Source organism: Melopsittacus undulatus, chromosome 1, assembly GCF_012275295.1.
Source record: "Melopsittacus undulatus isolate bMelUnd1 chromosome 1, bMelUnd1.mat.Z, whole genome shotgun sequence".
Taxonomy (NCBI): domain Eukaryota; kingdom Metazoa; phylum Chordata; class Aves; order Psittaciformes; family Psittaculidae; genus Melopsittacus; species Melopsittacus undulatus.
Window position 1 is genome coordinate 37,015,648 of NC_047527.1, and position 24,116 is coordinate 37,039,763.

The 24,116-nt window shown below is 37.8% G+C and overlaps 1 protein-coding gene across 1 annotated transcript; it reads right to left on the minus strand.

Annotated features, from left to right (window-relative positions):
* Window positions 1-206: 206 nt before the first annotated feature.
* YTHDF3 (YTH N6-methyladenosine RNA binding protein F3) lies at window positions 207-24,116 on the minus strand. The gene is made up of 5 exons (XM_034074400.1): window positions 23,713-24,116; window positions 21,664-21,688; window positions 16,516-16,601; window positions 13,498-15,090; window positions 207-2,865 (listed from the first exon to the last, which is right to left on the minus strand). Exons 1-5 carry the CDS (start codon window positions 23,734-23,736, stop codon window positions 2,842-2,844), a joined length of 1,752 nt encoding a protein of 583 aa, XP_033930291.1. The 5' UTR covers window positions 23,737-24,116; the 3' UTR covers window positions 207-2,841.

Sequence of the window (24,116 nt, forward strand, 5' to 3'; positions counted from 1 at the left end):
TTCCAAACATCCAACCTTACAGAGAACTGCCCAGACCATTCAATCAGTAGAAAACAACTTCAGTTGGCTCAGTATGGACCGCAGGAAAACAAACTCTGACAGAAAGAAGGCATCCATCAGGAACAGAAAAGGGGTTCCATTGACTCCTCCATTAGCAAGCAGTCATTACATCAATTTCATTGTATTGAAAAATCAGACCAAAAAAAAAAAGTATTTCTACATTTATTTGAGATATTAAGCACCATTCCTTTTCTTTCTAGAGGAAAAGACCTTGTGCATAAGGAAGCTGAAGGCTAAAAGTTTCACATGTCCATTAATTAGTACAGCACTCCATAGCTGATTTTACAATGTTATATACTATTTTTACAGTACTTTATATGCACACAAAATTCCTTTAATTTCAGCTGCACATACTAAACCCTCAGCAGTCAGCAAATTGGTCGCAACATGACTAACACCATCAGCAATTAAACTCTTCTATTTGTAGATTTGCTAACAATCCTGGAACAGTGTAAGAACTGTCACAGCTCTCTAAATGTGATCACCTCCTTCTCTCACAATCCTGTCTCATTTTCCAAGCTTTCAAAGGCTGCAACAGCATGATGAACCCATTTTATACTAAACCTGATTCAACCCAAGAGCAATGCTCATGCTATTAGAATAAAAGAGGCAAGGGGTAAAGCAGGAAATACTAACAAAGCCTGCAAAAATATGTATACTGCAGTGGAAGCAAATTAAGGTTGCACATGCAATCAGTTCCTGAATGCCTGACTCTAACAGTAGCTGTCTTTTAACTGAAAACTTTTGTGAATTTTTATTAGATATTTTTGTAACAAAGAAACAGAAGCATGCTGATCCTCTGAGGGATCTACACTCTTTGGACTCACAACACTGACCTTTGCCACTTCAACTGATCAATGACAGTTAGAATAATAGGCAGTAAACCATAAATCAGCCAACAGAGGGAAACAAATAGCTTTAAAATGTGTTACCAAGAAACAGATACATATGGAAGTGGCAATTTTGGGGCTTAAGCCAAATTTCATAGGGTTTGGGCTTGAAATCTTTATCTCCTAGTCTCCTCTTACAATATAGACTTTGCTTATCCCTCCCTTACCCACTTTCTATTTGTTACACATATGCATTTAAGTGAGGTTGCTTCTTTTCTCCAAAATACGGGACTGACTTCTCTTTTGAGTTTCCAGAAAACTGGCAGTAAGAACTAAGATTCCCATCTGCTACTCCACAGTCCCAAACAACATTTTAAATAATGAGCAAGAAATAAGTGCATATTGAACTTTGTATTTGCAAGGTTAGAAGAGTGCAACGCGCTTTGGAAGAGAAGAAATAAAATATAGCAAAATAGTCTGTATTCAAAATGAACCTTTCCTACTTAAACTCCAGAACTTTGTTTGCCAGAATGTGTAACTGAAGGACTTGAAACACAATATAAACATCTGTGTTGGGCAGTAAGATGTGAAACATGTTCAAATAATATGTGGTATTGCTATTTTAAGCTATAACATATCTGACTTCTACACTGCCATTCTAAAAAGAGAAAGCTATCCCTGGAGTTTGGTACAGGCTGTTCAGTATTTTGTACAGTCAATACACCCGCTTAACATTTTTTTAATATTCTCTTCCAGCAGACAGAATGTGTTGCTACACAAACTGAAAGAAAAGAGAGCGTTTTTAGAAGTTAGAAGCTTACACAGAATTACGTATCCTAAAATTCTTGATCATGGTTCTAACCAAAAACCCACATTAACATGGCTATGAATATGTCATCCCCATGGATTACAGTCTTTTTCTCAAAATATTTTTTAATAGGGAAAAAAAACCCACCTGGATACTGGGGCAATGAAAGAAAAAAATTTGAGAAACAGTATATGCTTGCTAAACAAGAATTATGTTTATTTAGCTAGTGAATCACCTAGAGGAGTAAATTTTCACTTTCATGATAGCAATCTGTCAGGCTTGCAAACACCCAGAAATAGGAATTAAAGATTATTTTAAATGTAGTTATAAAGGTCATAAAAAGTCTGATTTAGACTGAGGTACATTTACTCAAAACTGAGATTCATTGAGTGGTAGCAAACAAACAGTTCCTCAGACAAATGCACTTTTTTCAGTATACATGTTACAGAAAAAAAAAAATAAAGAAATGTGCATTAACTGGTGGTGTCCACCAAGCTGCATATTAATATTCTCTTACACCAAACAGTTTGAAACAAGGGAAATGTCATTCTAGTATAATTTCATGTTACGTTTCATTTGGCTAAACTGCAGCTTAAAGTTGCTTTGCCATATTAAAAGATTACTACAATAATTTTCACATGAACATTTAGACTTGAGTTTTACTCCAGGACTAAATATGGCATGATTTGCTTTTAATCTGTTGAATAGCTAAAAACTGACAATTAAAAAAACTACAACAAAGAAAAAATTAAGTTGAAGCAATGTGAATCTCACATCATTGAACCACTTCTAATGGTTAAATGTTAGTATTTAACAAATTCAAAGAATTAATGAATCCTTGCATTCGTTCCGTCTCCTGTGCCTTAGCTAGGATGCATAAATACAAAAGACAGCAGATACTGGTAAAAGCTTCAGGACAGAAAGTGCTTGACGAAGGTACAGTTCTCAAGTGTGTTTGGTGAGAGAGTATAAGGGCAGATGCACTGATGAGAACCATTACAAGAAGAGTCAATTTTGTGTTAAAGTGTTCAAAGATGTCACCTTAAGCAGAAAAAAGCTTTAATAACGTCTTCTTAGACATATTAGGCATTTCCAGAGTCTACATCATTAGTGTTGTAATTCTAGCAGGACATCTCCATATAGTTATTGTTTGTTTCTATTTCTCTCCTGAAAAAAACAGAAACAAAGAAAATCATGTTAATACATACAGTTAAACATTATCTGCTTGCTTCTCATTAGAACAGTTGCACTGCTTGCCATTTCTAATTCAGGCAACAAGCTTTCAAGGAAAAAGCTTCACTTGTCAAGAAATGCCCTGTATAAATATTTAAACATTCTACTCTCCATCCATTATTATCCCTGGAAAAGTAAAGATCCCATTCCCAAGTATCTCATTCAAAGCCCCTTATAATAAAATGTCACAGTGTGTGGTCAAAAGGTAAAAGAACAAGTTGGCCCATTACCTTCTCCTCCATACAAACATATTTCTCAACTAGCAAGAAAAACAATAAAAATAAGCCATCCACACTTTTTTTTTTTTTAGTAACAAAATGCAAAACCAGAGAGGTCGGAATGACTGGGAAAAAAACCCATTTGAATGCAAACCTGAGTTGCAGCCAAGGCCATATTCATATACAACACCTTCACAGCACTGCAAGATGCTGCATTTGGTGTAAAGGAACAAAACATGCAATGTCATCTATGCAATACAGACAATGATATAATAACTTTCTATGATTAAGAGCTAAAATACTAATTGCACTTTATCAGGGACTAACAAATTCTTATGCTTTGTTACAAGTCTACAAGTTACTAAACATTGAGTGCTTTATCATTACCCTCCATTTCCTTTCCTTTGAGACAAACAGGCTTTATGACTACTGCTAGGAAAAAAAAAAAGATCAATAAACTGTATCTCACTGCCTTCATTACATCTTCTAGACTGTAAAAAGACACTGTAGTTTGACTCTAAGAAGCTAAAAATTTACCTCCAACTGCATTGTTTTTCTTAACATGTACAATTGAGCATGTCATATAATTGTTTTAAAATACCTTTGTGGAAGGTTCCCTCCTCCATTTAAAAGAAAACAGAAACCTCATTTCCAGTATTTTTATTATTATTGCATTACACAGCATGTTATAAATGGAACATAAATATAGCAGGGAAAACGAAAATAAACCAGAAGGCATTTCAAAACCACTCTAATACCATACTGAAACTTTATTATGTTAGAAACTGTTTAGGAAAAGTGCAATTAGTGTATGAATCCAAACACATGGTGCCAAAAAGACACCATTATGAAATAAGAGTATGCATAACATTTATACTAGTTAAGAGTCCGGGTGATGATCTAGTCCTCTCCAAGACAGACCTCCAAGTTATTTCAAGATGAACACCAAAGAAGTAGAATTCACAGAGGTCTTGGTCACAATAAGCAGCTCATGGTTCCAGGAAATATATTTCTAAGATTGGACATTCTCTAGGGCAGAACTTCAGTGTTTTTTAGAATGAGAGCAATAATTGCACTGTTCCGCTAGGTATCATTTTATTCCCAATTCAAAGAGACATGACTAATATTTTCATAGAGAAGTACTGTTTTTAAAATGTGAGACGGCATTAATGACTGATACTATCAAACTGATATGTTAACAGGGCATTATCTAGGCTGAAAAAAGATGATCACTGGCCTCATGCCTCACTATGCATGTAAGGCATGCAAAAATAGCCTGCTCATGCACATCTCGGATTATTCTTCTACAATTAGCAGAGTTCAATGTACCATGCTGAAAAACACTACTGTGGTATTAAGTAGGAGCCGGTGAAACTGCAGCGTTAATGAATGAGTTTTTAATCTTTTAACAATTTTCAATACTACCTATATGTAAATTAAGCATCAGTTCCAGCTCATGTGCACGTATTACATATATGACCACTAAGTCAAGCTGTCTATAAAGCCTCCTCTCTGCACTGCACAGTACACTGACCAAGCTTTTGCTTTCCATAGCCCCTGAAATCAAAATGCTTTTAAGCTCATAACATCTCAATGATATCCTGACTACATGCTGTTACAAATTTCAAGTCCATTCTGAATTCTGTGAGGAAAAAAGGCTTCAAAACACCCCTAACACCCTACCTTTCCTGTAGCCTCAAAAGTTCTATTTTACTATGTTTACTTAATGCAGACATACAAACTTGACATTTTTCAATGCAGGTCAACATTACTTTTTTCAGATACTGGTATCAATGATATCTGGGTATTCTGGACAGCAAAACAGAGAAAACTTGATTTATTTAAAACACAGGTAGTGGTATTACACTCAAAAGTGAACTAACACACACACAACACACACACCCCCTGCTTCCAAGTCTGATGACACTTGCTACCACTGCCTTTTCCTGTCTCAAAAAGCAGTATTCTTCTGTTTTTGGGGGGTGGCTTTTGTTTGATAGGTTTTATATAAACAATGATTATGGGCAAACTAGTAGACTATCCCCAGCAGGTTTCCACCACAGAAGCAGAGGAAGTTTCCAGCATAAATGACTGAATTTCCCTTTCACACATCTCATTTCTTACATTCAGATGAGCCACATCTCTTCTGACACTCTCAGATAAAGATTCTCCAATTTAAGTTCCCTGCCAAAGGCCAACTTCACTTCAGAACTTTCCAGGGTGAGGTTACCCATCTTTAGGGGGAGTTTCTGAGTGGGACTTGGAATTTAAATACCATTTGAGTGAGAACAATGTGGGAATGTATCAACTGGTTAAAGGTACCTGCCAGCTGCATACCATACGGTGAGCAGATTTCACACATGCCTATAACTTTCTAAACAAACTAACCAAGTGAAAGTGCACCTAAAAATGATTGGACCTGGGAAACAGGCATTGATCTAGTGCAAACAAAAATCTGGAATTCACTCTCTCTGAACTGCAAGGCTGGCTGACTTAGTTCTAAATTTCAGTCTTCTGAATTCAGCGCATTAATCAAATGATCCCATGCTGGAAAGTAGATGCAATGTAATTTATCCTCCGGCTTAACAAAATCTCTATGCTTACAAAATTTCAAAATTCAAAGCAACAAAAATGTTTCCTGACCCAATTTTTAAAAAAACCCCACAAAAATACCAAGAAACATACAACATTGACCCCTAGAACTTTTTTTGTCACAAAAAAGATAAATCAAAAAGCCTCACTTTAAGTAGCAAACATGTAAATGGTACCCTAACAACAACGACGACCTACTAGAGTCCTCACCTGTATTTTTGTTTTTTCACCAAGATCCCACAAACTAAAGCTCAAGGTGAGGGAAAGCAGACCTGAAAGGACCTTTGCTTTTTTTATAGCAGTTGCAAGTGCAAGCATTTCACAGTGTGCATTTTTGAAAGCCATCCAGGATTGCAAACTCACAGTGCAGAGCTCACACACAGTCACCTCCTGCATCAGCTCTACCTGCAAAAATACCCTTGTATTTTGTCAAACTTTTGCATCTTACTTTTGCATCTTACTCAGTGTTTAAAACGTTCATGCCTGAAGCTGTCTGCTTTGCCCCTCTGCCAAGAGGCAGCCTTCTCACAGCAGCTGCAGAAGAGAACGTGTAGCACATCTTAGTTGCTTCACTGCAAACTGAGATATAATCTTCAACTTAAAAGCCCTGTTCATCTGTGCTGTAAGCTAACATGTCAGACTGCATTCTGTGAAGTGAGGCGCAGGCACACATCTCCATTGCCAGCTCTGCTGCGTGGGCACAAACACCTGGCAGAGGCAGAACAGACAGCTGCAGAGGTGGTGAGAAGCCGCAGCAGAGTTCATGAAATCTCATTTACTAATGGCATCAGCCATAATCTGCAGCCTATTGCACCCCAGTGTACCATTACAGCTATGACAGCATAAATGTTGACCTTAGTGCTTGAGAACCACAATGATAAACAGATCACTGAGAAAACTGAAAAATGCTGGAACACGTTTACTTCATTTAGGACAAGGATCTCATTAGCTGTTAACATAAATTACATTACTGAAACTTAAAAAAGAACCTTTATTTTACATAGTTTTAAACTTCTCACTCCTGAATTCCAAACTAGAGAGGGCAAATCTAAATACAGGTATTACCTCAAAACTAGTTATAAATATTAAAATAAATTTTTGTAAGAAGCACTTTTGGGAATTCTGGGAAGATGGGAAGGGAGAATCAGATGGGAAGGATTTATAGAAGCCTTACATGGACCTAGAAATTATCTCCTGTAGAGATGGCTTCTATTCCTTATCCCAATGTGAAAACTACTACCCACAAACTAAAAATCAACTTCAACACAAATGAGGTTTTACAACTCCAGAGCAGTTCCTTCTCCCAGTAAGCCTTATGAATTAATACTCATCCAAGACCCTGCTGTTGCAGATCATTTGAACTCCAGACAGTAAACAAGGCTTTAAAGCATATAAATATTAAGAAAGTCTAAAAAGCTGCAAGACCTAGACTTCTAATTTATTTATCTTCCTATTAGTTTTGATGGCATTTTACTGTTTTCACTCTCTGAAATATACTTTGTGATAATAGCATGAACAAATTACAGTAAAATGTAAGTAAGTTTACATTTGAGCAGACACATGCATTGTTAATGGAACATGGACAGCACATATTATTTTACTATGGTAAATGATAAAGGTAATAAGAACTTAATCCACATCTGAAATTCCACAGTACATAAATAACAGGATACAAACATTCAGAAGGCAGAGGTGAGGAAAGAAACATATCTATTTTAAAGATACCATATGACAGCACTACAAGGAAAGGCTCTACAGAAACCAAGCTTGAACTCCATGCACAAGAAAAACCTGTGAAAACAAAAACACTTTTGTTTGCACCAGTGGATACTTTCAGTGATGGATTGGTCAATTCTAACTACAAGCAGCAAGTCCTTTTCAGGGCTGTACATCACATTGAAATATCAGACTTTAATTAGCTACAAGACAGCCATTTCAGCAAGTTTATTAAAAAGTTAAAAATCAAGCTTCTAGATCCTCATTATTGTTTGTTACCAATACTCAGAGTATAGCATCAGCTTCTGAAGTCTGACAACAGGTAGCTTCTAGCTACATCTATGGAAATTGCACTCAGTGATGAACACTGTCCCAGCAAAAGAAGGAAAAGAATGACTAACACCTTCATTAATTTTTCTCAGATGCCCAAGGGCAACAACAAGATGATCTTATTTAATTACTCTGCTAAGGATTCTACCATAGCCTTGGAAGGGAAATGACATCCACTGCAGGGCCTACAAAATACACTGTGGTAGAATTTCTCAGACAATTTTTCTTTGAGCCTCACCACTCATGCTCTTTGCACACATGTAATGCAAATTCCAGTCTGCCATAAATAAACACTAACTTATTATATATCTTGGTTTCTCATTATATTCTATTTGAAAGTTCAATGAACATGCAATGTTGTGTTTACTTTTTCATAACTGACTACAATCACTACGTACAGAAACAAAACAAAAATTATAATTACCTGTCAATATTAAGTACACTACCAAACCTCTGAAAAGGTGCTCACAAAGAACTGAGCTCAAACTACTTATCTCATATGAACTCTTGCAATGTATCATTTCAACTAGATGAATCTGAAGGTTAAAGCCAATCAACTTTGATATAAAAAATCCTAATTCAACTGAAACTACAGAAACAGTTTTACTAGCAATGCAAGATCTGCATGGTTTTACAGTTCTATTTTTCCTAACAAAGCACCCTCAGCAACTTCACTTGAGTTTTTGCTAACCAGCCCATCTGTGATATGAATCAATGAAGCAAGGCTGAAGTACTATGTAGAGAGTCACACAGGTTGTGACTTCCTTGCGATATGCAGGCATATTTCTTCCCTGCAAACTGCAGAAAAATCGCCAGTGTTCTAGTCAGTTTGCTCTTCACAAAGCACTGCAATCTGAGGAGAAACAGCAGGAAGCAGAACACTGCTGCATGAATTCTAACAACTATTCACATATACTCAAGGTTCTGCTTTTGCTCTAGAAGAAGAGATTAAAATTATTTCTCTGCTTTAAAAACAACATAAAGGCACAGCATTTAGAAAAGGTAAACTGTCACAGTTCTAGCTCAGCTCAAGTTTGTAGTCCCATCTTTGGCAGCTACCTTCATATTTAAGGACACTAAAGAGTTAGATTCCAAAACCAACTGGTCTCTTGAGCATTAAACCATTTGGTTGTTATTCCTAGCTTTTCCAATAGGGGTCCCTATTTTACAGGAGAAACTGGTCTTTCAAGTCCCAGGGTCAGAGAATTTAAATCCACCCTGCAAAAGTACTCCTTAGGCTCAACTTCGTAGGTAGGAATTTTAAACTATAAGGAAAAAACGTGACAAGATCAGTGCAAGTGTCACTATAAGTTTAATTACATTGCATCTCCTTCTTTCAACAGTCCAATACTGCACTTTTCCCCTTGCACTATCTGTTCCCATACTGCAGAAGGGCAGGGCACATCACTGCTCAAATTCTTACATAGTCACTCTAACACCATATTTTAACATGGATACCTCTCCATACTATCCACATCCTGTAACAAATTCTAAACCCTACCTCTTAACAGAAAATACTGACTCCACCAAATGTATCAAAACCAGGCACATTTGAAATCCCTGTGTCTTTAACATGAGAATTTGCAGGTAATTTTTAAGCGTTTCCAAAAGACTAAAGATACAAAAGCAAATGAAGACATGGTAAATAAGCACATCACCGTGGGATGAAAATTCTGGAACAGTATGTCTAAAATTACACTAGCCAAATAATTCTTTACTCCCAAGACAAGGAGTACATACTCATCATTATCAACAGAACAAAAACATATCTTCTCTTTGTACTTTCTTCTTAAAACAGACATGAGACCTGCAATACCACTTTCATTTATGAAGATGAAACTGTAGATAAGCATCAGTTCAAGGAAACTGAAAAATAATAGTTCCTGACACATCATCAAAAGCACACAGGAAATGCACAAGTTTCTCAGCAGGTATTACGCAACCTGTTTCATTTACCATTTTGAATCTCTCTTAGATGCAAATACACAAACTTTATAAAGTCATCTGGTACAACTATCATTTAACTACATTAAAAATGTTGCTCAACTACCCGTTTTTCTTGGCTTGTACAAGGACTGTGGATGTACCTATATCTGACTTTGACATTATAACCTAATAGTTGATGGCTGGGAGAGGAAGAAGTGTCTACACTTGATGGATGTTCTCTCCCTTCCTTCCTTCAATATATTTTTAAGAAATATCAAATCAAGCATAAGGTCAGCAATGACCTGGAATGGAAAGGAGTTACACTGCTTAACACTGCAGTCAGATTAACAACCAATTACATGAGTATCAGAAGTGGGGTGGAGGAAATACTCATTTCGACAGTCGGAAAGTTTCAGCTGTATCTGCATTCCTATTACAAGATATATAGTACAGCAGGAGAAAGCCAGTATTTTAAATGCTATTTATCTGCCACTCAAAGGCTTTCTGAAAAGTAAAAATTCTAAATGCAAATTAGATAAACACATATTGAATTCCTCTGTCTTCCCCATGGATGAAAATTATATTGTTTTTCTGAACTATCTCACTAAGAAAAACATCTAAAGTGTTTTACAGTTACACGGAGCCATGATCTTTTTTGCTATGATATGCTACAAAAGTAGAACTGCACCAAAAAGCAACAAAAGTTGACCCTGGACAAGAGGTAACTGCAGGTTAACAAGCCACCTTCTGAAGGTAAGTAAGCTATAATCTTCCAACAGCTGCATTTTTAATAAGAGACATTTATTTTTGATCCATATATTTACTGAAGATCAGGTGCATAACTACTAATACAAACTTTATTTTTTCCCCAAATACTCACAGTTACACCACAAAGCAACAGGACAAACTAAGGACTAATGCAATTTCAGATCATTTCAATATCTTCCTGAGAGAACTCATGAAGAACTTCACAGATTTCTTAGCTCCTTTGGTGAAAGATCATAGCACTTGTATGTTTAAAACAGAACACTGAAACCTAAGCCATAAGAAAAGTGTGAATAGTTACTGCACAATTTGGTTCCAATGCCAACTGTAGGTACCTTCCTGACACCAGGATCACATCAAATAGTGGCAGACACCAGAGTTCTAATATTTACACTTAAAGAGACTATTCCTAGTCATTTACAAGTAACCTTTATCAAATGGCAAAGTGACTGAAGTTTCATGTTAGTCACATATTATTCATTGCACTTTTATAACTATGCTGCCATATTTTAATAAAACATACTGCTGGGTCATATTGGAAATTAATTATTGATCCCCCTGAGTTGTTAAGATTAAACTTTTACAACCAATTATTTTAAAATAAGTTAGCTAGAATGATGAACAGTCATAAAGTAAATTAAATCCATAAATCACATACTGTTTACTATGTTTAGATCACTGGTTGTATGAAAGTTTGCTACCACCTATGCAACAACAAAACATTAACTGAACCTTCAAGGAACATGTAAATGACTACTACTGCCTGATATATTTAATATTTTATTAAAAGCAGTAAACATATTTTTCATGACCGAAACACTGTAAACTGCCTGCCCCAGCTGCCACAGAAAATGGGCATGAACTTAATTTACACTGTTCTACTGGCAGTAGAAAGTACACAAATTTAAATACAGCTCCATAAAAGCCTAGCTGGCACTAGGTAATAATGGATTACTCAATTAAGGGTAAACCAGGGCTTACAATAGTAATTGTTGCATTTCCAAACTATACTTGAATCATAGAAGAGTTAACAACTGTATGTTTACATTTTAAAGATGTATACTGTGTGATACAGAAGAAACCTAGAGGTTTAACATCAATAATAATAAGAGAATGATAAATATGAACTCTTAGTAACTGTAGCTTAATTTTGACTTCCTAAATTTTAAATATTCCTTTGCTTAAGGTAAATCTCAAATCCATCTAAAAAGACAAAACCTTACAACCAGATATCCAGCTCTAAAGTAATTTTTTTGCATTTGTCACAAAATCAGTTTGTATGATGCCGCAGAAGAATCAATGCCTAGTATCCTTGACCAGTATGCTTTCTCTCATTAGTATTGGCAAAGGTAACTTAACAGACAAATGCAGAGTTCAGTATTTGAGTCATACAGGTACTGTATGGTTCTCTGAGGGTATTAAAAGAAACAGCAATGTTATTTATTACACAAATATGCATAATCAGTCATCTAATTAGAGACCTACTAAATGCTGAATTTTGTACTCTGCATTTTTAGTTAAGATATACAGAAACACTGTGTTCCCCCTCTTTGTTACATTTTGTGGCTTCTTCTTCTACCACTGAGGAAACAAAACCACAAATGGAACATACCTTCCTCAGTTACTAGGGCATGTCTGAATTATAACTCCTTTGGAAAGTTTTTTCACAAAAGTACATACTTTTGAAGCAAACCAGTCATTTGTGGAGTGCCTCCTACCATCAAAAATTAAGAAAATACTGAAACATGAATGACACAGAGAAAGATGATAGTCTTAGTCCTGAAACATTACCAAAATCACAATGATGCTGTACTAAAACCTCAAAGTTTCCCCTTACATTGAATATATAGTTTAGAATATTGGCCATTCTTCCACCATCAAAATAGCATGGAAGTAACAATACTGATTTACGGCATATTGAGTTTTCTTTCTAGAAAAAAGTTCAAAAGGCATTACACACCCAACTGGGATATTCATCTTGTCTCCGAACAATAAAAACTTTCAATGTGACAATTTATAGCAGAGCTGTGCAATAAAACTACAAAATTGATTTTATGCATGCACGACTGGTTTATAAGATGCAACTTGTGTTGAAGGATTAGGAGCATACAAGAAGAGTGGAACCACTGCAGTACTAGAAACCTAACAGAAGGAAACTGTGAAGCAGGTGAACTTCCTGCACAGCCAAAACTGTGGCAGCTTCAATAAATGAACTTCAAGACTTCACATCCCACAAGGCCCCTAACTAGTATAAACTCTAGATTTTGGGGGCTGGGAGGTGGTTATGTAGGTGGTGTGACAGGATGAACAGGGAGCACTACCACCCAAGTGCACTGATGCAAACTCCCATTTCTGCATACTTGCACATCATCTAACAGGTACAATAGTTCCTGAAATGTTTCTAACCATAACACAAATCATATCATTTAGTTACTAGCAAGCCTGGAGGGAAAATAAATATAGTAAAAGTAAATATTGTGGACAATTATGAACACAAGTAGGGAAAGTACACACAAGACAAAGTACTACAGAACAGCCTAAATTAAATGCCTTTTTTGCTCGTCTGGTTACCTGAAGTTTCTCCAATACAAAAAAGTTTCTGTATAGATTTATTGTATGTATACTCTTCTTTGCAGGCACTAACTATGTATTACTCTTTCATTTTTTTTTTTTTTAGGAAATTAACCATCAGAAATGTCAATTTAAACTAAAATACCTGAGTTATGGATAATACACTCAATTCAGGTTTTGTTTACTTTGAAGGGTGAAACATGTTACAAGTCCACTTGCGAAGGCCTATGTTAGTATTGTGGTTAAACACATACCTGTGATAACAAAACAAGTTACAGGAACTGCAGCTTTTTCATTAAAAGCCAGTTATATCAAGTACAGACACCCTGTGTAGAAAGCACCACTTTCTGATTCAACACTCAGTCACTTAAGTTCCAGTTGTATGAAAAACAAGGTTTCCAAAACCAGAAAAAACATAAGAGCAACTATAATGACACTGATTTCTTACCCTACGCATGGCTTCCTCCTCCTCTTGACGCTTCTCATAATGTGCAAAGTCATCAAAGATTGAGGTGGTATGCTTGAAAGTAGCAATTATTTTAAGCACTTGCTTGGCTTTTTCTAGGGGTACCTCTTGAGTGTCCCTCGAATTGGTAACTGGTTTGTTGTCATTGTTTTCCAAGCGAATATGCCGCAGTTGGTTATTGGGAACGTCCTTGACAAAGATCCATTTGACATCAAACTTCCCCTTCCACTTATCCTGAGACCAGACACCAGCATATGCATTGTAGTCCACAACAGACTTCATCTCAGCCACCCCACAAAAGTGTCCACTGCCATTCACACTGAAGAGTAAATACAGTGGGCCTTTTCCATTCAGGGAACGGTAAGCAGCATCCAAGCGCTTATTACCATGCTCAGTACTACACCAGATAGAGTACTTAATGGAGCGATGAATATCGTCCTCTGAATAACTTTTGATTATAAACACACGTCCATTCTTCAGATTCCAATCGAAGTCTTTGGGATTGTAGTTGTTTATGGCCTTTAGTTTCTCCAGCACTGGGTGCACTTCCACACCAGAAGGTGAGGAACTGACGGATACAACACCTAAACCAAAGTTCTCACTACCAGCTCCATTATTCTGGCTGAAGCCAACACCCCTATTACGAGGAGCTACCCAGCGGTTTTGCAGCTGTTGCTGCTGCAACTGGTGAGGCTGGGCCTGCTGCTGAGGTCCTTGTTGCTGCTGTGGTTGCTGTGGCTGAGGCTGCTGTTGAGGCAGTTGGCTTTGCACCAGTGGTGGTGGTTGAATTAATGGCTGAGGCTGCTGGATTATAGTCTGAGGAGGCAGTACTGGTTGGGCTGGGGGTGCTTTTACTACTGACCCTTTGTCATCCCAAGTTCCAATATTCATGTTGTGTTTTATAGGTGGTGGCGGTACAGCAGGGCCCCCAATGCCCACATTACCTTTAGGCTTCAGCTTCGGCTGAGGTTTAGCAGGCTTCCTTGCAATGGCAGCCCATGAGGTTGGTTTAGGTGCTGAACTGCTAACTGGGGGCACGCTGTTTGCTGCAATGCTTGTCATACCTGTACTGCTAAGAGCTGATCCTACAGTTTTTGTCACAGCAGCCGTCATATCTCCACCAATTTTCAGTCCAGTCATGCCTTGCTCAATGCTGCTAATCCCAGGCACCTTGCTCAGAGTATCACTGCCAAATCCAGCCTGTCCATCTGCTATGGCTCTCCCAAGAGAACTAGGCGGATAGCCATAGCTGCTGCTGTAAGCAGAGCTTTGCGTTGATTGTCCCTGAGATCCACTTGTCCCCCATGTAGAGAAGTCTGCATTCCCAGGAAAAAAATTAAATCCATGCTGCCCGAGAAATGGAGGGGTATTTCCTAATGCCCCAGGTTGACTAAATACACCGTCGGGTATGTAATGATGTTCACCATTACTCATCTGTCCATAAGTTGTCAAGTATGGCATTGGAGGGTCACCTGCAGTTGACCATGCTGCTTCGCCTAAAGAGTATGGAAATCCAATCGATGGAGCATAATAACTAGGCATATATGGGTCTGACATTGGTGGATAGCTGTTACTCTGAAAAAGAAAATAAGACCAAAAATTAGCAATATAGACAATTATGTTCAGGGAAAAAGACCCAATAAACTGTATTGCAGTCCAAAACAGTTTTAAAGATTACATGAATGCGTTTGTAACTTCCACCATGCCTCCTAATGTAAAAGATGCACAAGGTATCCATTAGATATGGTCATTTTTTCCTCAAGAGACCTTTTCAAAGCACTAAGGAGCTCCATTTTTGTAATAGATTATCTTTATTTTTAGTAACTAAGCTAAGCTTAAAATGCCTCCATGTCAACAGTATGAAGAAAATAACAAGCTACGAAAAGAAAAAAAAAAAAAAAAAGAAAAGAAAGAAAGTCTTAGCAACTGTTATTCCATAAACACAGAAAAGTAGCTACAATTATGATCTAAAGTTTTGGTATTCTTAGTTACTTTGTCAAATTTCTCACTTTTAGCTGTTTCTCGCTTCCTGACAGAATATTAGAGTGAAAAGGATACAAGAATACCTGTCTTTCAGGAGGAACAACAATCAAGTCATAACATTTCTACACTATTGAGAATGGGCATTAAGTACTATCTACCAGAACAAAGTTTTCTAGCTAAATTCAAATCATACTCCCAAGACTCATGGAAAACCACAGCATTTACTTCTTGAGAAGATAAAGTTCAAAGACACTTGAAGGACTACCCCCATATCATTTCTGATGTTGTTTTGGGGAAACAAATGTAAAATTATCATCTTCTAGCTGATGCTTCCTTCATGTTGCATTAGCTAAAAAAAAAAAAAACAAAAAAAACCTGGGAATGCAAGCAATATTCTCAAAGCCTTTTAATAATTTGTACTTTCTCCCTCTTTCAAGACTGCTACAGTTTACAAACTTAACGAGTATTAACTCTTGACTACAGAGACAATTCACTGCTCATTAACTTCCTGGCAGAAGAGCTGTAACTAAGCTGTAGTAATATTAAGCTTCAATCTATTTTGCCATCAACTGTGAGCTACCTCTACCAACTTCAAAGGAAATCATGTCCAAACAGTTAATAGTTTCTCAGAGCCAATTAAATTGTTGTTTTGTACTGTATCCAATAAATGATGATCTCATTGCAAGTTTAAGGCATGGGGTTTTGATTTAGGGTTTGCGTTTTGGTCTTTGGGTTTCTTTGTTTTCCTCAAGCTTCTTGTAACTTTATTTTTCTGAAGTCAGAGCACAAGCACAAAAGCAGAACACATCAGAGCATGCTTTTAAATTGAATCTCTTCCAGAATGATTAAGAAGATTCTACCTGTCTAAGATACTGTATGATAAGGATAAAAAAACAAATAAATAAATTTCAATGAATATTCAAGCAAGTAATACTAAAAAATATCATCCAAAAATTAAGTCTAGAAGTCAGCTGAACTCCAAAATTAACTTCAATATAGTAAACAATGCTCACTTACCTGATTTGTCTGACTACTTAGATATGGCTCAAAATCATCATCATTTACTGCATCCTTTTGATGAATCGAACCGTTTTGTACTGAAACTAAAAGTAAATCTGTATTAGGTATGCTCTCTGGAAGATCTATGTTGCACTTTTAATCTAGATAATACTTCTTAATCACTTGTACACTGAAATGCTTCTACTTGTGCTTTGTTAAGACTGGACATACTATCCTAAGCACTGCTTTCTAAAGTCAAAGAAAATAGCTCATTCTACTTATGATCCTGATCAAATTTCAAGAGAGGTCTGGAAAGATGGAAACCAGAGAAGACTATTCCTGACTACTCCTTCCTGAGCTCCAAAGACAAAGAAAAAACTATAGGCACACCTTATTTGCACAGGCAGTAAATCCAGCGTTTCCAGAAGTACCAGACCAAGTGCAAATGTGCAGACCGACCAACCAGATCAGACATACTCAATAGGTTCAGGGAAAGTTGCAACATACAACATTCTCCTGCCAGGAGGAGAGGCAGTTACCCACCAAGACAACCATGAAGGACACCATTATTCAGCTATTTATTCTGTATTTCCTACGTAGCTATTATAGTGTTCTGCGTTAGTGGCATCTCTGAAGCGCTGAGGGGACAAAGCAAGAGAGAAACAAGAGCTGAAGTCCCCAGTGGTGATTACAAATCCTTTCCTAGCATATATGCCCTATACATTGGAATCTCTTCCTACCGGCTCTACTTGGCCTCCTATTACCTTTAATTTCATCTAAGGCATTACACCTACCTGAAATTTTCCAGCTGCCCCAATTACTTGAAGTGTCTCTCTACCCTCCCCTAGGCTACTATTCAAACAAAGTCAAATTGCACAAATTTCTACTACGTTCCACTGCTTCCCGTGGTGCAAAGCAGAACACGGACTTAAACCAGCAGTTTGCAATTACAGTTTGAAGATTAAGACCTCTTCTCAAAAATAAATAACTGCTTTTCTGAATGCATTTTTTGTTATTTCTCAAGGTTTTATAGTGATCAGTAAGGTGCACTGAGAAACTGTGACAGGAGAAGTTACAACAGCTGATTTTCTGACAACCTGAGATGACAAATCAGAAACAGACTCAGTGGTTTCCCTGCTTTAGCTTCTGAAAAGTATACAAAACCATCTAACAAAATTTTCAACTTTGTTGGAATTAGTGTTTAAGAGCGGTGTTTTTTCTCATTTATTAGAAGGAGGCTTTGCCATCCAAAGTTCATGTTGCTAACTAAGCGGTGCCTGGACCAAGACACTTCATTTTATTATTTTTCTTTCCCCACATTTGACTTTAACATCTCTGAAACAAAGTGCCTTCAAGGAATGAAACTAACTGGAAATTAAAAAAAAATACAGAAGAATAGACAAAATCAGCAGGAATAACCAAAATTCTGAGAAAATTTTACTTCAGACAGTAGTAAATAGCTAAAAATGCATAATTTAACACAGAACAACATAAGATTTTTTTTCAAAGCAAGTATTTAGAAAAGAAGAAAGCAATTTGTGTTTTAAATATCTTCTTGAAGATTTAAAAATTTATTGCTGGTGTTAAGGTTTTTTCTTTCCCCTAAAGAGTTTCAGTTAAGGTCATTAATCATCCTAAATTTAAATACAATAATAACATATCAATGAACTGGAGGATTATATTTCTCTTTATATTTGGCCCAGTCACAAGAGGGATGGTCCTCAAAATCTTTTGTCGATGCTATGTCCATTGCTTAGACTTAATCAAATAGTAGGAGAGCACAATTCTCACACAGAATTCTGTTATAATGAAAAACATAGATGGCAGCATACAAGTTTCTTAACAGCATGCAACCACAAACAAAGGAATAAACAGCTGTATGTCAAGACCAGAATCCTATAAAAATTAATCTCCTCATACTGACAGCTAATCTTCAGAAAACATGCATCTGCTGTGCTTATTATTTCAGAGGTATCTAAAGGTCACTTAAGACAAAATTATTTTTGGTCTGCCATTACAAGTAACATAGAAAATGCATTTATAAGAATATTATTTCTTATTCATTCTGTACTGAAATCTTAAGTCAGTGACACAAAACAGTTCTACACTGACATCCTTCCTAGTAAACATACACATTTTTCAGTGAAACAGCATCACTGGAAGCATGTTCCTCTGGTTTTTCATTCTAACTTTACATATTGTGTTAATAATGAAGAATGTAGCCCACACACACATTTAACAAGAGCAAACAGATTAAGGTGCATGCCCATTGCCAAAATTTCACATTAAGTTCCAACTGAACAGGACAGTAATGAAGAATACTAATTGAAACTAATCTATAGTTACTAAAAATATCTGTATCAATCCAATTCTAAAAATACCATATACTTTTTCAAATACTGTAAAAACTTACAATGTAATCAGATATTGAGAAGAAACAACTCATCAAGTAAAGGAACTTAAAGCTTATATTCTTTTAACCACTACCGTCCTTTGAATAACTACTTGCAAAATGCACAAACGATGGCCAAAGGCATAAGAATAAATTTTTCATTAGACGTTATTACATCCTGATTAATGTGAACAATAAATACAAAAAGAAAGAACATTTCATTCTTGTTTTAAACCTAATGCTTACATTTCAACCTTCTACAAAACCAAAGAATATACACACACATACATAAACACAAGTCAGCACTTCCCTACAACAGGTGTGATACACTGGCACAACAAACAAAAGGAAAAAAAAAACATCATTTGACTGATGTCAGCTCTGATGTTTTGTCAACTGTACAGTAGCTGACAATCAAAAGAAAACTTTGAAGACAGGATAATTTACTCACTCAAGTCTCTGAAATACTAACATTGATGTCCAACACAACAGATAGATAGTACAGTTCTACTAGAATTTCAATCCCACAAATTCTGGTCAAGGGAAACAGCACAATACACCAATTTATAATTAACTAAAATAAAGCACACTAAGCATTTTACTAAACAATACAAATCAGCTACCTCCTCCTATCATTTGCAGGTCTAGGATTTTTTGTTTCAATATGAAAAATTGTCTTATTTCCATGCATACACCCTTTATACTGCTCACTCACATTCTCTCATATGCTCTGCCAAACACACAGACAGTAACCGTTTTAGCATCCTCTAACGTTGTCATTCTTATGCACAGAACCAACCTCTGGTTAGTCTATAAACTCAGTATCACATCTCCCCTTGAGGCTCCCTTAACCTGGGGCCTAACATGGCACCTGAAAAGATTACTGTCTGCTAATATGTTGTAAGTAAGGATTGTTGATACTGACTTAACTTATCCTCTCAAAAAAGTCTCTAAACCAAAGCAACTACTCATGCTCTGCTGTGCTACCATCTCCAGTTTCCTAGCCCTTTAATCTAATGCTGAATCGTAACTTAGTGTCAATAAATAGACATTAAACCAAATAATTTCACAGAATGGAGGTGATTTTGCTTTGCTTCAGTACAGTTTTCATTTAGGTCATATTCCTACCAAGAAAATATATAGTAAGTATACAATATTTTAAAGGATGCATTCCAAAAAAATCCAAGTACAGAAGTACAAGAATTCCTTTCATCCATAGCAAACTAAGAGATGTGTTTTGATGCAAACATTCTGTGGTATTTACAAAAAACAGCACACAAAAATATGCTAACATAAATAAGTTAAAGTTGACTTTTACATTTTCACTGTTAAACTGCACCATAACACAATTAGAAATGCTTAATATTCCCACTCCTATTCATATAAATGGAGTACAGTTAAAAAACTACTTGTATGATTCTCTAAAAGATGCATCTCAATAACCTTACTAAAACAGAGATGTGGTAATTCAAAGAACACAAAGCCCCAAACTACTTGCTAAAATGATTCTCACTTCTCATTTTAGGGCAATATGGAATATATAAATAAAAACTATTTCAAAGATACAAAGAAATAGTTAAAAACTCCTTTTTTGGGGGGGGGGAGAGGAACGGCAGGAAAGATAGAAGTATTAGAATACGAGACAACAAGTACTCAAGAGTGATGAAACTGAGGACGTCTGAGGATGTAAACACAAGTTCATTTTACTCTGAATGCAGAGAAATGAAAAGAAACAAGCAAAATTCCGCAAGATTCAAGAATCATGTGCCACTCACCAAACATCATCATAAGTGATATTTGTAACAAGCAGCAGGTAATATGCACATAGAAAAAGTATGCTGCAGTTAACACTGAATGACGATTCACAGAGAACAATTAGACTAGTTCAGATAATGAACAATGAGAGGCAAAAACTACATGAGCTCAAAAAAGTTTATCTGCATAAACAAACAATAAGGATATTAACACAAGAAGGTAACTGTGCACATGTTATTCTATACCTAAAAATTAAATGGACACAAGTGTACAGATTAGGCAGAAAGAATTCCCAGAGTACTAGTCTTTATGTCAAAGAAAAGAAATTGCCAACCAGAAAGAAACTGCAAGATAGAATCTGAGATGCTGTTTACAACAGACTTGCCAAGAATTTTAGAGAGAAGAATATAAAGTAGTTCATTCCTTATTTTTGTGGGAGAGAAGAAACCCCACTGAATATGGCATTCAAAAATTAAGGTGTTGCAGAAATATGAAAAAAAAGTAGAAAAGCAGAAGGCCTACTAACACTAAGGGAATATTCTACACTGACACTAAAATAAAAAGCCCATAAAGATTCTGAGAATAGGGAAGGTGATGTGTTCTGCTCACAGATATGAGTAACTAAATAGTCACGTGGCTGTTGTCTCACAAGCTAAGGAAGCTGTTCAACAGATTCTTCCTGATGATTCTAGTAGACTGATTCTATTCTCTGCACAAAAAGGCCCAAGGTGTACTGTTAAAGAGATTACACAAGCATATCACAAAGTCAACTAAAAAGAAATTGCTAGGTTATCATCTGACTTCTGATACTAATCTTCATTTGCAAAATAAACCATTTTAAGTTGATGTACTGCCATGCTGCAGTAAAAATGCTGGGAAACAACATTTTGGCACAGAATTTCCTGTCATCTTGCTCTGAAATAAAAGACATTCTAAGGCTATGTTCTCTTCCCACGGTTTTCTGAAGACACATTAACCTCCATAAGCAGCAATATTAGTGATGAAATACAAGGACTCACCTTTATTTCCCTGTCCTTTAGGTCTCTGTATGTAGAAAAGTGGGGGGTGGGGAGGAAAGGCAAAACAAATACAGTTAGAATCTTCTAATGTTTACTTCAGGATAATTCCATTTATTTGCCAACCTGCTCTTTTCAACTTTCGTATCAGTTTAAAAGGTTATTAAAAACATGCTATTGTAAAAACTGCTGTTATATAAAATAATGTAAAATATTACCATAAACAAAACTTAAAAACAGAGGTAATTTCACCAACACATTGAAATAACCTAGTCTTTTACAGCTTGTAAAGTACAAATGGCATTGAAAACCTGAACAAATGGATTTTGATTGTGTCATAGGCTCCCCAAAATATAAACAATAAACAAAGCAGAGTAAAAGAACAATGAAAGTTAGTAGCTTAAGGTAACTACCAGTACTAGAACTTCATGAGAACTTATATGTCATCTTTTGACTGATGAGCTCTTATCAGGCAGTAACGTACAGTGCCTTGTTGTTTAGATACACAAAGGAATACAGAGTGATAGTGTAAGCTTAACTTCAAGTTGTACATTTCTCATCTAAGCAATTACACTGAAAAAAATTATGCACTCTGTATGAAGCTTTCACAAAAGGAACTAATACCTTAAGGAGGACTTTTTTTTTCCAGGATTAGTCATTACAAAACACTCTTAGTCTGTCATGCAGTAAGAATCACTGTAACAGTACCAGTTGCAGTATCCTTAATTACTTCATAGCAAAATAAAATAGCTTAGAAAAAAACAACTCAGCCCATGAAAATCTAGTTCATAATTGCTCCAACATACAACTAAACATGGAAGGGTTTCCAAGGCTCCATTATTCTCTAACGATTTTTAGTCCTTAAAAATTCAGTATTCAGAGGTTTGAAAGTTTAGAAGGCAAACACCTCCATCTTGCTTTCATGTGCATCTGCCTCAGAGTTATCACAACAGTGCTTAACACTGCTCTATCTAAGGCTGCACTGGTTAGTCACCTCCATCTCCCAAAACCAGAGAAAAATCTCTGTAAACTTAAAACCCTCAAACACCTCATCATTTGGGATGACTCTGATCCAGACACCAAGGCATGCAGAGACCAACAAGAGACATGGAAATAGAAAAGTTGCGAAGAAGCCTTCGTGGAAGACTGAGCACTGAAAAACTAAGAGATCATTCAGATAGAAAGAAGTGCTTAAAAGGAAACTTGGGAGCATGCATAGGGACTTAAGAAATAAAGCATTAAAGGCAGACAAAATAAAAGGGGGCAGCAGACTGCAGGGCCAAAACTTTCAGGGAGTGGCAGAAGCCCATGAAGAAGCAAAGACCAAGCCAGAACAGATTCCAGCAGGAAAGAAACGCCAGTGGAGCTCTAGCAAACATACAAAATAACAAACTCTAAGCTCCATAAAGAAGCATCTAAAAAAGTGCAGCAAAGCGCACGCAGGGAGAACAGCTAGGAAAAGCGGAGGCCGCAGGGAAGGACGAAAAACCAGGAGCCCTAAGGGACAAGAGATGGGTGACGGAAGAGAAAGGATGCGGTAAGGAGGAGCCTGAGAAATGAGGGGTGCTCGATGATGGAGAAGAAGGAGTTGAGAGCCGCGGGGAGCCGGCACCCAGGCATTCCTGGAGCCGAGAAGACGAAACGGGAGCTCGGAGGGGCTGGGCCGGGAGGGTGTCGAACACACCAAAGGGCCGGCCAGGCGGGGAGAGCCGAGCAGGCGGCGGGCCGGGAGACGCGGGGCTGAGCGCCGGCGGGCCCTGCGGGCGGGGAGGCGGAGCGGCTCTGGCGCGGATCAGCGGTTATAAATAGGGCCTGGGAAAGGGGTCTGCCATCCCTGGCGCCGCCGGCTCCGATTGATCGCTGCTCCCTATGGCGGCGGCGAGGGAAAGAGGGAGGGCGGGAGAAGGGGAAGGAGGAGGCCGCGAACCGCACCGCCCCAACGGCGAGGGAAGGTGCAGGTGGCCGCCTAGCTGCCGCCCCCCCCGCCGGTGCTAACCAGATGAGAAAAAGGGCAGGGAGCGGGCGACCGCCCCCCCTGTCCGCGGCAGGTACCTGGTCGACACTGGTGGCTGACATTCTTCACGGGGAACCGCGATCCCCTCGCTCCGCTTCGCCTGGGCCTCGAGTGATTCCGCACGCCGGGGCCGCTTGCTCGCTCGCTCGCCGCTCCGCTCACCGCAGCCGCCGCCGCCTCCCCGCCGCCGCCGCCTCCCCCTGATTGTCGTCGCCGCCGCCGCCTAGGCTCGCTGCCGCCGCCGATCGGGTTCCCGCTGGAAGGAGCCGACCGGCCGGACGCAGCACCACTTCCCCCCCTGCTCTGGGCTCCGCTTCCCCACAATGGCGGACGAGCTCAGGCTCCCACTTCCGCTCCGCGGCACCCTGACCTTCCGCTCCCCCTCCGCCGGCGTCGACACTGACCTTTCCCTTTCCGTCTCCGCCTCCATGTCACGTGGGGG